Consider the following 13,806-nt stretch of genomic DNA (forward strand, 5'->3'; position numbering starts at 1 on the left):
CAATCAAAAGCCACTTACACAGTTTCAGAGTCAATATATTGTACTGTGTGTGACTTAATGAAATAATGTACATTTCGTAAAAATGTCAACTTTCAAGCTGGCAGCCATTAAAAAGTAAAAGTAAGAAACAGGTTATAAAGTTAGAAGTTATGTATTCAAAATAGTATCTCCCAGACTCATGATGTTTCCAGTGTAGAATTGCAAATTATTCATTCAATTCAATTCAATTCAATTCAAATGTATTAGTATAGATACTTTCACCATACAAATTATTCCAAAGTAACTATACAGAAAATAGGATAGTGCCTTCAGGCAACTAATATTTGTTTAGGAAAAAAACTTTAGACTGATAAATAAATAAACATAACAAATCCTAAATGAATTAAAACTTTACTTGTCTTGCTACTTATATTGTAGAATAATGTATTTTTCAAAAGTATTTATTTTTAATATAGATATTAAAAGCATAAATGCATATTTATAAAAATCATAAAAATATTTACATATTAATATTCATGATTTGTGTTTTTTGATTCCTCTAGTTACATAGGATCTATTTATAAGAATGAGACTAGAAAATGTAAAAATTTTAAGCAAGGACTGGTTTTCAAAATGGTGTTCAGGAAAATGTGTAGTTGTTTGTCTGCTTAATGTAAATTAGAATGAGCAGGTTTAACACACAGGTTGTAAGATAATAGTTTTTGTACCTTTGGCAGTTCCTGTGTCTCCACTGCTGAAAGCAATGCCATCATAGTCTGTGCTGCTGGGACTGGACACACTGAAGACCCTGTAGCTCAGACCGACCACAAAAGCTGGTGCGTCCCAACGCCAAACCACTGTGTCCCCCACTGAGGCTATTATCCCAGAGGGACTCCAGGCGTAACCCTGACCGTACACTGAACACATATGATGTTATTAACTGTATGCAAGTGGGCAAACAACCACATGTAGTCACACAAGCATATTTTATGACAATATATAGGGAAATTTTCCAGACTAGATAAATTATTTTATAGTTTACACCCAAAAAAGGTAATTTCTATATTTATATAAAAATAAAAAAAAACTTTACATTGCATAATTATAACACTTATTTTGACTGTACAAATCTCCATGATTTCCATTACTTAAGCTTTTGTTAATTTCCTTGTTAAAAATTTTCATGACCTTATAATATTTTATTTCAATGAGATTTCCATTACTTTAATATTTGTTTTCATCCCTTTTCTGATATTTTGAGATTTTATCCATTTCTATAATTTTTCCATTAAATTAAGATTTTAATCTCCAGCATTTTCCATTGCATTTTAAAATTGTATTAATTTCCATCATTTATTTTTCTGTAACACTTTACAATAAGGTCTCATGTGTTAGAATTACTTAAATACTATACATTAACATGATGAACAATAAATAATACTACAGCATTTATTAATGTTTACTTCAATATTTACTATACTAAAGCTCTTTTAAAATCAAAAGTTGTATCTGTTAACAATGCACTGTGAACTAACATGAACAAAAATCAATTGTATTTTTATTAACTAGCATTAACAAAGATTAGTGAATGTACATTTAATAATATTAACATTTGTGAACTTATTTTAAATTGTTATGATTTCTTTACATTTTAGTTACTTTTTTAAATTATATTTTCATTTTTACCTAACAATAATGACTTGTCCAGAACTGGTTATCACACTTAAAAAAAATCCTTGATATTGCAGATTTTTCATGACTTTAAGAACTATGAATGTGAGTAAGCAATGAAAATGAAAATATAATTTAAAAAAGTAACTAAAATGTAAAGAAATCATAACAATTTAAAATAAGTTCACAAATGTTAATATTTAAGAACTATTTAAGAACTATGAATGTGAGTAAGCACACACAGAATTTGTGTACTTTTCATATTTTTGGCACTGATTGTTGGGGGATTCTCCGTAATAGTCAAATTGGTAACAGAAACATATCAGCACAACTGCTAATATGATGCTTTGTGAATTCTTCAGGAAAACTACAAAGGATTTCACTGAATTCTGCCAGTGTGGATACTGTGTGGGGCTAAATATAGCTTAACAAGAAAAAAAAAAGAAAAAGAAATTATCCCGCTCAATCAGTGCTATGGAATATCATGTTTGTTTGTTTTTGCTGGCAGCTCTAGTGCATTTGATAAGTCTGTGTCAATGTGCTGACAGCCATTGTTTCACTGTCTCTGATATATTCAGGTATTTTGTGCGTGACAGAAAAAGAGATTAAAGTAAAGAGATATTACCGGGGTGGAAACCTTGGTTCGTCACGGTGAGTGTTTTATCTCTAGACTGGGTCACACACTCAAGCTGATGATCTGAAACGGCTGTCACTCGGCATTGTGTGTCTCCTGTACGAAACACACAACTGTGACTACAGTACTAAATGATCTGGAAACGATTGGTTTCAGTAATACACTGTTAAAGATCAAAGAGTAAATCAAAGTATTTTCACGGTAGTTTTAAGCATGGGGAATGTTTAAAAAATGTATATATTTTTTTTTGGTTCATTGTAGTCTTGTCTTACCTAGAGTGACATTATTGTCTGCTGTGACAGGGCTGAACCCGGAGCCAGTGATAGTGACGGTGGTTCCGCCATACAAAGACCCCATAGATGGAGAAAAACTCGTGACCTCTAGAACATACTTTATGGTGGTATTAACGCCAGTGCTGCACAAAAAAAATAAAAAACATTTATTCACTATAAAAAGCTTCACTTTGGATTAAATGTCATTGTAAATGCATAATTCCCGTTGATGCACAATTCCATTCTACAGTTGAAGCATGATATTTACATATAAATATTGAGTATAGTAAGTGATATGAGACCTGGTTAAGGTGTAACCTTGGTTTCCGACTCTCACACGGACATTGTACATAGCTGGGGGAAGTGTGGGTAACAGGCAGGTGATGTTTTCATTGGTCCACTGCAGCAATTCACACTCAGCTTCACCAATCAAAACAGAGCTGCCATTAGCCTGCGCCCCAAAATTTGTGCCCAAGATGGTGAGAATCCTGTGCCCTTTATCAAAAAAGATCAGTGAAAACAGGGTAAAATTAATCGCTGTTCTTGTAAGATTGTGAGGGGTGAGAGCAATGAGGAAGTCAGATACAAAACTGTTGTTAGTGTGATTATTTGAGTGTTTAGAGCAGATTGCAGTGTTGTTGACAGATCCTTTTAAGAAACATCACATTGTTGATTGTCCTTCACTGCAGACAAACCGGCTTTTCTGATTGCGTGACATTAGCTAAACCCAGTGGAATTATCTGGCATGCACAAAAGAGCTGAAAAAAAAAACCTTTCAGCTGAAGTTTGTCTGGAGGCCTATTGGGGGTTTACTGCTGTAACCAAGATGAAAAAGCAGATCAGAACAATGGGACGGAAAGAGACACTTGAATGTGATTCTGTTGACTTTCATCTATTATCATGTCTCTCTAAGAACAGATGCTAACCAGTGTTTATTTGAATATGGAAGCAGTATATATATATATATATATATATATATATATATATATATATATATATATATATATATATATATATATATATATATATATATATATATATAACCCTGTAAAAAAGCTTTATGCATCATTTATACTTGTTACATATGTTACATGTAGTTACGATAGTGATAAGAACACTGTAAAATAAAGTGTTACCATTTACATTTTCATAGCAGCTTAATGGCCAGTAAACTTGTATTAGTAGGTGTAGCAAAAGTTCATTTTAGACGTACACTTATCACTATGGCATGCCCAATGCCTAATCAGACTGGATTTGACTGGTGACTTTAAGAGACACATAGATGATGCACTATTACAAGTTGTATGTTGAAGGGATTAAATCTTTGTATGAAATTAACTGAAAGCTTGACTATTCTTATTTACTACTCAACATTCTTGTGAATAAAGGCAAGGGAACATGTGGAGTATCGGATTACAGCGCTAATCTCAGATCGGAACACAATCAGTTGTTGACTGTTTGCAAACATAGAATGAGGCCAACTATAGGGCACCAATTTTGACAAGATGAATAGGTATTGAAAAACATATTTGAACATCTAAAGCAATTCAGGGTTGTCAGAGTCACGGTCTGGGTCTAATGTAATGTCTAATGAAAAGGGCCCAGCTTCTTTAATGTTTTAAGGTCATAGGTTAAATTCCCAGGGAATAAATGGACTGGTAAATATATCTACCCTGAATTGGGTAAAAGAGTCTACCAAATTTATAAATATTAATATCTTACCGAATACTGTTGTAGTTTGTGGGCTCACAGATGTGATTAAGGCCGTCAGAGTGCTGCTGTACGTGAAAGAGCCATTTGATATTGCTGTCATCTCTGCCGTGGTCAGTGTTACTGTCTGTTCACCTTCTGACCCCTGATTGATGTCATACACAAGATTCATGTATAAAAATTCCATGGATTCAGTATTGTACAGCATAAGGTTTATTTTTTTGAAAGCAAGTACATTGCATTGTGCCCACTATGATATTTATTTGGATGTGCTGTCTTGTTTCAGTATCGGATTTACCAAAGGAAAGATGAAAATTCCATATATCAAATGCAATTCACATGTGACAATTTCACATCTTTCAAGTCAGCTCTGAGTGCCAAGTTGTGGGGCATGAGGATGCACATTTTAAAAAATGAAATTCCATTTAAAGTGGTGCAACTTTTTTAGTGAATTTGCCCTTAGGAGGTCTGTTAATACTTTAATCTTCATGGGAAATCAAGCTCTTCACTTACAGCCGGAACTATGCATCTCAGCTGGAAAAGTTCCACGTCTATAATGTCACATGGCTGAGTGCCAATGGTGACTGCGGTATCATTACTGAATCCATAGCCTGACACTGTCAGAATCGTACCTCCTTTAAAGTCATACAAAAAAAGCATAGGTAAGCAGGTTTTGGACACAACAAATACTATTTTGAAAGTAATGTGTCAGTTCAACTTGTCATTAAAATTGTTCTGCTGATATAATTTTTAATTAACAAAATATCTCATTTTCAAAATATGAAATAGAAGCATTTTACTAGTGGTACTAGTCTATATACTAGAATATATTTATTTTACACTCTACTCTACTGTATGTAGATAATTGCAATGCTACATGTACCTGCTACACTTCCTGTTGTGGGGTTTATGGAAGTCACTCCTAACAGGTGTGTGAACAAGCTGTTGTTACTTTGGTATCGGGCATTTCCCAACACAGAGAAACTCAGAGAGAATGGCTGTACACCTGCACTTGCAGGACCGACCTGGCAGGTTATAGAAGTATCTGAAACACAAATAAATCATTTGATCAGAAGTTTGCTTGAATAGTATTTTAAAAAAAGTTCAGTAAAAATGTACTTACCTAAACTTTTTTATGAATAATGATTTAAATTGTTCCTTTTCTCATGCAAAGCTATAGTATGACTTTGGAAGACTTGGAATATAGTGTACAAGTCATTTGATCCACTTGTATGGTGTTATGCATTATTTTTAAAGCTTGAATGCCTCTATAAGCCTCTTAAGACCTGCGCGGATCCAATATAATGATACACATCCCTTTCTTTCTCAACGGTTTATATTCACTTAAGACCCGTGTTGGGGAAAGCTACTTTTAAAAGTAATGTCTTACAGTATTGTGTTACTCCCTAAAAAAGTAACTAATTGCGTTGCTTAGTTACTTTTTATGCAAAGTAATATGTTACTTTTGCGTTACTGTTTCTCACCTGGGCTGGGACAGCTTGCTTTAAAAAAAAAAAAAAAAAAAAAAAAAAAAACTAATTCCCCCTCATTCTGAATTAAATAAGCCTGAGGGTGAAGGAAATGCAAATTCATGTCTGTACAGTAGAGGTTTAAGCTAAAAAAAAACTTTCAGCTGCTTCTGGATTACAGAAGAATAGGACACAGAAAAAGAGAGTTCAGCACTCTTACTTTAACAATTTACACAAACACAAATGTGATGTTTATCTAAAATAATTTGTCTTATTGCACTGGATCATCGAATGCCAGCAAAGACATTGGTTAATAAAGTGAGATTAAATACATAAAGTAGCCTATATTTGTGTTATGTAACATTTATATTTAATTACTTTAATATATTTAATTACTGCATATATTAAAAACATATTTAATGAGTTTACGTTTAAGGAATGCATTGAGGAATCCTGTATCTGACTGTCTTTGTGCAAGTGAGATGAGTAAATGCCTGCTCACATTTAGTCAAGAACTACAACATCCGTCATGTTTACGCAGTCCACAAAACACCTCTACACTTATTCCTGATTTCTCAACATTGGAACAGAAGAGGTTTTCGTCAATAAATGGGAAAACCAAGTAACTTACATTACTTATTTGAAAAAGTAACTCAGATAATTTGTTGTAAATTCAAAAGTAATGTGTTACTTTACTCGTTACTTGAAAAACGTAATCTGATAACGTAACTCACGTACTTGTAATGTGTTACCCCGAACACTGCTTAAAGGGGTGGTTCGGGATTTTTGACATCGGACCTCATTTTTAAGTCAGCCTGGTTGTTATTCATCAGTGGAGACATTTTTTCAAAAAAATTATCCAGTCCTTATATTTGGATAGTTAGCCGATGCTAGGCTAGCGCGAGTCAAGGGTAGATGTTAGCCAGCCATAAAAAAACGTTTTACCCACTCCACAGTGCACCAAACGCAAATCAATTATAACACTAGACTATCGATGCAAATGTCCGTTGAGAGAATAATGTTAGAAATCAAACTTACCTTTCATCACATTGCATTAGTTATAATTTGTTCCCTGTAATCATAAGCCTTGTCTACAGCAGCAGCGGAGTGATATTGATTACCTAGGCAACCGAGTGAGCCGGTACACACATGTACTGCACACGCTGTAGTGCGCTTCTTTTCTGTGTTTACTTTTTGCCGCATTACTAACTGGAGCAAAGTAAAATTCCGCAGCTGCTGAGAAACTAGTTCCTTTGGGATCATTGAGATGAAAGATAAGTTTGATTTCTAACATTATTCTCTCAACGTACATTTGCATCGATAGTCTAGTGTTATAATTGATTTGCGTTTGGTGCACTGTGGAGTGGGTAAAACGGTTTTGAATGGCTGCTAACATCTACCCTTGACTCGCGCTAGCCTAGCATCGGCTAACTATCCAAATATAAGGACTGGATAATTTTTTTTTAAAAATGTCTCCACTGATGAATAACAACCAGGCTGACTTAAAAATGAGGTCCGATGTCAAAAATCCCGAACCACCCCTTTAAGACATAAGCAACCATTTACAAGAATACTGGCAGAGACGGGTATTTTGTAGGGCTGCCCCCACTAAAGATTTTTCTAGTTGACTAGTAATCGTCCATTTAAGCCATCAGCCTTAATTTAATTACTTAAGTGATCGTGTCGGAACCTCCATGTCATGCAGTAAGCGCGCTAATCCTTTAGCTTCCACACTCCGCACAAACACTTCTAATAATAGCGCACATTTATCAAGGTTAACGTTGGAGCGAGCAGCCAAGTAAAGTCGCTACTACTTACAAGTTTCAAATGATAAGCCATATTTAAGGTCAATGGTGTCACAGGTTGCTCAAGAAATTAATTGGAAATAATCAAAATACTATTTAAATACACACAGCAAACAAAAGAGCTAATGAGATAACTAATGAGACAACAGGTGAACAGGGTCATAAATCAAACACACTGGGAAACTAGGTCAAACAGGCAAACAGGGAAAACAGAACAAAACCACAATGAAACCGCCAAAACAGAATGCAACTGAATATAACCGGTACAGATGGATAATAGGCGAATGTTCCTGCCCAACATGCTGTAATTACCACAAGGACCTGTTAACGATCTGTCCCTCACGAATTGCGCAACTTCGCTACTTCCTGTTTTTTTTCTGCGACTAACCGACTGATAAAATTTTTCTCAACTAAGCCTCTTCTCAACGATTAATGTTTAGTCGACTATTAGGGGGCAACCCTAGTATTTTGACACTATTTTTTGTGTATGTATCCATTCAAGCCCAAGGAGACGTGAAAAGGAGACAATTCTGTGTTTGTGTGCTGTTTGAAATGCGGCACTTTGGGTGTGTGCACGCAAAAAAAAGATTTTGTGACATAACTGAGTTTTGACTTACTGGTAAGCTGTAGAACAGAGCAGCGCAAAAAAAAAAAGATTTTGTGACATTACTGAGTTTTGACTTACTGGTAAGCTGTAGAACAGAGCATTCCACTTCTCCAATCTTTACAGTGACGTTTCCACCATCAAAACCAGATCCAGTTATGGTAAGAACTGTTCCCAGACTGCTTGATCCTGAAAGACAAGTTATATCAGTAATATAAACCATTATGAATGGAGATGAAAGCTTTTATGCGAGACTTGATCATTTACTCTTCTTTACCTTCTGTAGGCGAGATCCCGGTCACTGTTGGGGTCTTCGGCTCACTCCAGGTAAAACCACAGTCCCCTGAGCACCGTGATGGAATACCATTAATGAAAACTTCCACCTTAAAGATAAGCACACAAATAAACTGTATATACAAATATACAAATGTACATTTCTGTCATTAGACATCCTAAACCAAAGTTTCTCAACTGGTTTTGCTTCAGGACCCAGATATTACACTGGACTTAAGTTTACATTTATATTAAGAGGAGACCCAACACAGTACTAAAATAGAAAATAAAAAAAACATTTACAGTACATTAATGTAAAAATAATATTAAAGGGATAGTTCACTTTGAAATTAAATTTTGGTATGTTTTAGCTTACCACAAGGGCATCCAAGATGTAGGTGTCTTTTTTTCCGCAGTAGTTTCAATTTTGATATTTTTAGGTCAAACCGTTCTTGTCTGTCAGTCATATAATGCAGGTCTATGGTCACTGTCTCAAAGAGCATGCACAGAGTCCAAATTAAAACAATTCCCGGAGTCCAAATTAAACAATTCCCCATCGTAAGTACACATTGATGGCCTAAGACACGAAACGAGCGGTTTGTGTGAGAAAACGAACAGTATTTATATCGTTGTTACCTCTTGAACACAGCCGCGTCAAAGTGATCTGAGGGCGCGGGCGGGTATAGATATATACACTAGATGTCGCCTTGGCTACTGCAGTTCATTGGAACGAAACCGTAGCCAAGGCGACATCTAGTGTACATATCTATACCCGCCCGCGCGCTCAGATCACTTGAACGTGGTTGTGTTCAAGAGGTAACAAAGATATTAAAGGAGAACTCCGGTCAATTTTAACATTGAGCTAATTTTTTTGTACATTTGGAGTGCTGTCAATACAGAGAACAACGACAAAAATCGGTGTTGCCTACAGTTATTCTATTTTAAAAATTTGCACCCTGTTGACTTCAATAGGGCAAGTACTAAACCTGCTTTTAGCCTCTTAACATCCTTGATGTGTCATTACAAGTGCCCAGAAAATGTGAGTGATTCCTTCTGAGTGAACACGAGTGGATCTGACTGCAGTAGATGTGAAAGAAATGTATAAAATTGATGTTATTTAAGCCAGCGCAAATACCTTTGTTTACATCCTGTTTTCGGGTGAAGTCCAAAGTAGTCGATTGCCGAGTTCACTCGCGTGATCATAGGTAACTAAACCTATGCGGGTGAACTCGGCAATCGACTACTTTGGACTTCACCCGAAAACAGGGAGTTCTCCTTTAATACTGTTCGTTTTCTCACACAAACCGCTCGTTTCGTGTCTTAGGCCATCAATGTGTACTTACGATGGGGAATTGTTTAATTTGGACTACGGGGAATTGTTTTAATTTGGACTCTGTGCATGCTCTTTGAGACAGTAACCATAGACCTGCATTAAATGACTGACAGACAAGAACGGTTTGACCTAAAAATATCAAAATTGAAACTACTGCGGAAAAAAAGACACCTACATCTTGGATGCCCTTGAGGTAAGCTAAAACATACCAAAATTTAATTTCAAAGTGAACTATCCCTTTAATGTTTACTTCTTTTACCAGTAAACTTGTATGTAATGCATTCTTGAGAACTTCTAGAATAAAATATTAATAGGATCATGCACATTCAAACTATAAAGAATGCACAACTGTCCTTTTGTAATAATACAAATGAACCTTTCTGTTCAGCCATAATCCTCTCAACATGCAAAAACCTAGAACATATTCAAACAGAGTAACAACCGGACAGGCCCTGCACCTGACCCACTATGTAGCGCTATTGAAATCTGTACACTACACTGCATCAGGTAACATGAGGAAGAGCCTTTAAAAGCAAGCTGCATATACAGTATATGAACAATGTATTTAGGACAAACATTATTGCAGCAAAAGCAGTGAGTAAGAAACGCACCTGTGGTTTATTTGTAGGCACGCGCAGAAAGTCTCCCATAATTCTCTGTTTGAAGAGGCCTCCTTGCTCGATCTCACGTGACGTCAATGAAGGGTTCACACCAACCACATTAGAAGCATTGATCTGGTTAACATTATCAAAAAAAAATGTATTCAGCCTGGTGTGAAATGGAAAGTTTGAGTCAATTAAGATATACATTTTGGGTTGGAAAGTTTTTTTTTTAATATAATGGTTTTTCAAAGTCTCTTATGCTCACCAAGGCTGCACATCCTTCAGAAATCATTCTGATTTGCTGATTTGGTGCTCAATCATTTCTTCTTATTACCGGTATACATTTTTTAAACAGTTGTTCTGCTTAAGATATTTGTACCCACTGGATACACTCAAGACTGGCCCTATTTTATTTTTTCATTGAATATCTTTTTCACTTTGCAGAAGGAATAATGGGGTTGCATACACCTTTCCATGTTGACTTTAAGTTATGTTATATATTTAAATGAATTGTACACATTTGATTTTAAAATTTAGCACATCACATTTTTTTTTTAACCAGCATTTTTAGCATTTCTCATGAGCACTTCCCCTGCCGTCTTGCAAACCCCAGTTCATTTTATTGTAATAGCACTCTGAACTCTTTCTTGCCTTTAACAGAGGCTGATTTCCAGGGATGGTGAGCCACTGTATGTTCCAGCTGTAGCCTCTACAGTCTCCAGATCGCTGCACCTGCAGCTGGCCGAGCTCTGGGATCCCCTGCAGGGCATACTGCAGGTCCGCAGCGCTGATGTCTACTGCCAGGCCTGAGAACACACAATGCAAATACCAAATGAAAACCCAGATAACCTCTTAGAAGATTGTGGTTTATGTAGAAATAGTTCGCTAGTTCGCTATTCTAATAAATTAATTTTCGGGACTGCAACATGATTAACAGTGTCCGACATCAAGAATCTGCTGTGAAACCATAGGAAATTCCATGTATTCAATTATTTAGTTATTTCCAGCAGCTACACAACAAAGTAACAGAAAAACCCACAGCCAATATGCTTACCTTCAACACGCCGGGCTAGGAACTCAACGTTAAAGGTTCCTGTAAGAGGGGGACTGGCTTTCTGAGGGCGCATAATAGTGACAGTGGCATTCCCTTGGCTTTGAATCAGTAGGTCTCCTGTGCTGTTTGGCATCTTCTGTTGGACATAAATGAAGAATGAAGATTGAGAACATGGGATAAATCACCTCCAAGCCCATAAGACTTTTGTTCATTTTTGGAATACAAAGACATTTTAATGAAATCTGAGAGATTTATGTCCCTCCACTGAAAGTCTGTTCCCCCTAAATTCAATCAAGTGATTTAATTCAAATCTTCTGAAGAGACACGATTGCTTTATATGAACAGATTTAAATTAAGCTTTTATTAGCACAAGCGAACATACATAGAGTTTAATCGTACTTGCTTGACGCACGAGAATCTCATTGTTTCTTGCAGAAGCTCAAACGTGCTGAGTGACACACAAGAATGAACTTGAGCTTCTGTTTACCAAATTACAATGCTGTAAACATTGTTCGCTGATCAATGTTTAAATGTGATTAAAAATAATTTAATTAAATTCATCATATAAAGCAAACGTGTCTCTTCAGAAGACTTGGATTAAACCACTTGATTCGTTTGGATTGGTATCATGATCTCTTTATGAATGTTTTGAAGCATTAGAATGTTGGGTGAATAGACTTTAAGTGGAGGGACAGAAAAGCTCTGAAGATGAGCAAAAGTCTTACGGGGTTGAAACAACACAAGGGTGAGTAATTGATGACAGAATTTCGTTTTTCTGTGAACTATCCCTTTAACTATGCAGTTATGTGCACACAATCTGCAGGAAACAATTCAGAGATATAGCAATGAACTCAAACGTCAAAGACATATGACATGCAAATATTCTGTTGTCATCTGTCACATCAGAGAAATCTGGAAGTTCCAGCACTTCCCTTCCATTTTACTCTAACTTACCTTCAGAAAGCCTATTTCAAACAGTGGGACACCAAAGCCACAGTTGTAAGGTGTCGCGGTGATCTCATAGCTGACTTGTGAAGCATTTGCTTGTTTGCTCACAGTTATGTTTGAAAAGAAAAGTCCTGAACTGGCCAGAGCAGGAGGCCTTCTCCTGTGGATTATAACTGAAGTCGAGAGAGATAATAGAACATTACATTTTAAAAGACCACTCTAAAATAAAATAAAATGTCAAATTTATTTTAAACTTATTCCTATTCACCATTAGAATCCAAAGCAGTCATTGCACGTCCAAGGTGAACAGCATCTATGAAATAAACAGAGTTTGCCACTCCATACACACTGAACTGAAGAAGTTTGTAGTTGGAGCCTATGTAGTTTGTCTGTATAGCGCTCAGGAGATCCACACACTTGTAGTTCCACCTGAGAATGACAATATCAATGTTATCCTCACATGAATTGATTTTGTTATTACATTTTTGCGATAAAAAGGAAAGGAAAGACATCAGGTTACTATTTATGTTCAGTAGATTAAACTTACTCATCCGTTGAGTCAAACTGCACAGAGATGCGTATGTTCCCTTCCCGGTAAGTATTTGCAGTCATGTAACTGAACATTATTCCCAGTTCATTCACCAGATGCCCTTTGTAGGCCAAACAGAGCTACAAAGAAAAAATATATATACATATATAAATTTATATATTAATCTTTGAAAAGTTTATTTCCATGCTGAGAAAAATCCATTAGTAAGGATGAGATACTGAAGTGTTTAGTGGAGCTTACAGTGCTGTATGTTTGTAGCAGTATTGGGCTGTAGATTGCTCCAGATGCTGTGATGTCACTAGCATTGAAGAGAATCTCTGGATTCTTCAGAGACCAACGGCCACAGAAAGCCTCCGAATCAGTGACCCGGACCCCTCTGCGGCTTAGATCACCTGAAAACTGTTTGACAAGGAAAAAGCTCTCAAAGTTGGACAAAAAGGTGATGTTTTTAATCAAACTGATGTTTATCATGTTAGAATTCTGTCTAGCATTTGTCAAACATTTGCAAAGCTAACTTGAATAGACTTGATTTAAAATAGGTAGGCATGTCCTCTGCAAGAAAGAACATACTTGGGGCCAGATTTACTAAACAGGACAAATTAGCGTGAGAGCGCAGTTCCAAAAAGCGCAGATGGGAGTGGAAAGTACTGTGCATGATCTACTGACGATGCGCAAATTAAATACATAATGCATAATGACCAAAGCTATCTACCAAGAGAAGCACAAATTAGCATCTGGTTTAAGCAAATACCAGTAAATTGACTTGTATGATTCATTAAATACTCTCCTGCCATAAATTTTGCATCTGAAAGGGAAACTCCTACAAATGCATGTGCAATAAGGTCAGCTGCAAAACCTTTTTGTGCGGATTTTTCACTAGTTTTCTTTAGAAAAATTTAGGA

The 13,806-nt window shown here is 36.0% G+C and overlaps 1 protein-coding gene across 1 annotated transcript in view; it reads right to left on the reverse strand.

The window, feature by feature from the left end:
• Positions 1 to 13,806, reverse strand: part of LOC308697012 (fibrocystin-L-like) — a gene marked incomplete at its 5' end in the record, with an annotated part of 69,391 nt that overhangs the window by 46,877 nt on the left and 8,708 nt on the right. The window contains 16 exons of the mRNA XM_081376036.1: positions 708 to 896; positions 2,276 to 2,380; positions 2,557 to 2,699; positions 2,859 to 3,051; positions 4,279 to 4,411; positions 4,780 to 4,901; positions 5,150 to 5,311; positions 8,226 to 8,333; positions 8,422 to 8,527; positions 10,362 to 10,484; positions 11,004 to 11,158; positions 11,407 to 11,542; positions 12,361 to 12,527; positions 12,623 to 12,783; positions 12,902 to 13,023; positions 13,145 to 13,303. Of these exons, the coding sequence (XP_081232162.1) occupies positions 708 to 896; positions 2,276 to 2,380; positions 2,557 to 2,699; positions 2,859 to 3,051; positions 4,279 to 4,411; positions 4,780 to 4,901; positions 5,150 to 5,311; positions 8,226 to 8,333; positions 8,422 to 8,527; positions 10,362 to 10,484; positions 11,004 to 11,158; positions 11,407 to 11,542; positions 12,361 to 12,527; positions 12,623 to 12,783; positions 12,902 to 13,023; positions 13,145 to 13,303 (2,284 nt within the window). The remainder of the gene's footprint in view (positions 1 to 707; positions 897 to 2,275; positions 2,381 to 2,556; positions 2,700 to 2,858; positions 3,052 to 4,278; positions 4,412 to 4,779; positions 4,902 to 5,149; positions 5,312 to 8,225; positions 8,334 to 8,421; positions 8,528 to 10,361; positions 10,485 to 11,003; positions 11,159 to 11,406; positions 11,543 to 12,360; positions 12,528 to 12,622; positions 12,784 to 12,901; positions 13,024 to 13,144; positions 13,304 to 13,806) is intronic.

Source organism: Scardinius erythrophthalmus (assembly GCF_964197995.2).
Source record: "Scardinius erythrophthalmus genome assembly, chromosome: 10".
NCBI lineage: Eukaryota > Metazoa > Chordata > Actinopteri > Cypriniformes > Leuciscidae > Scardinius > Scardinius erythrophthalmus.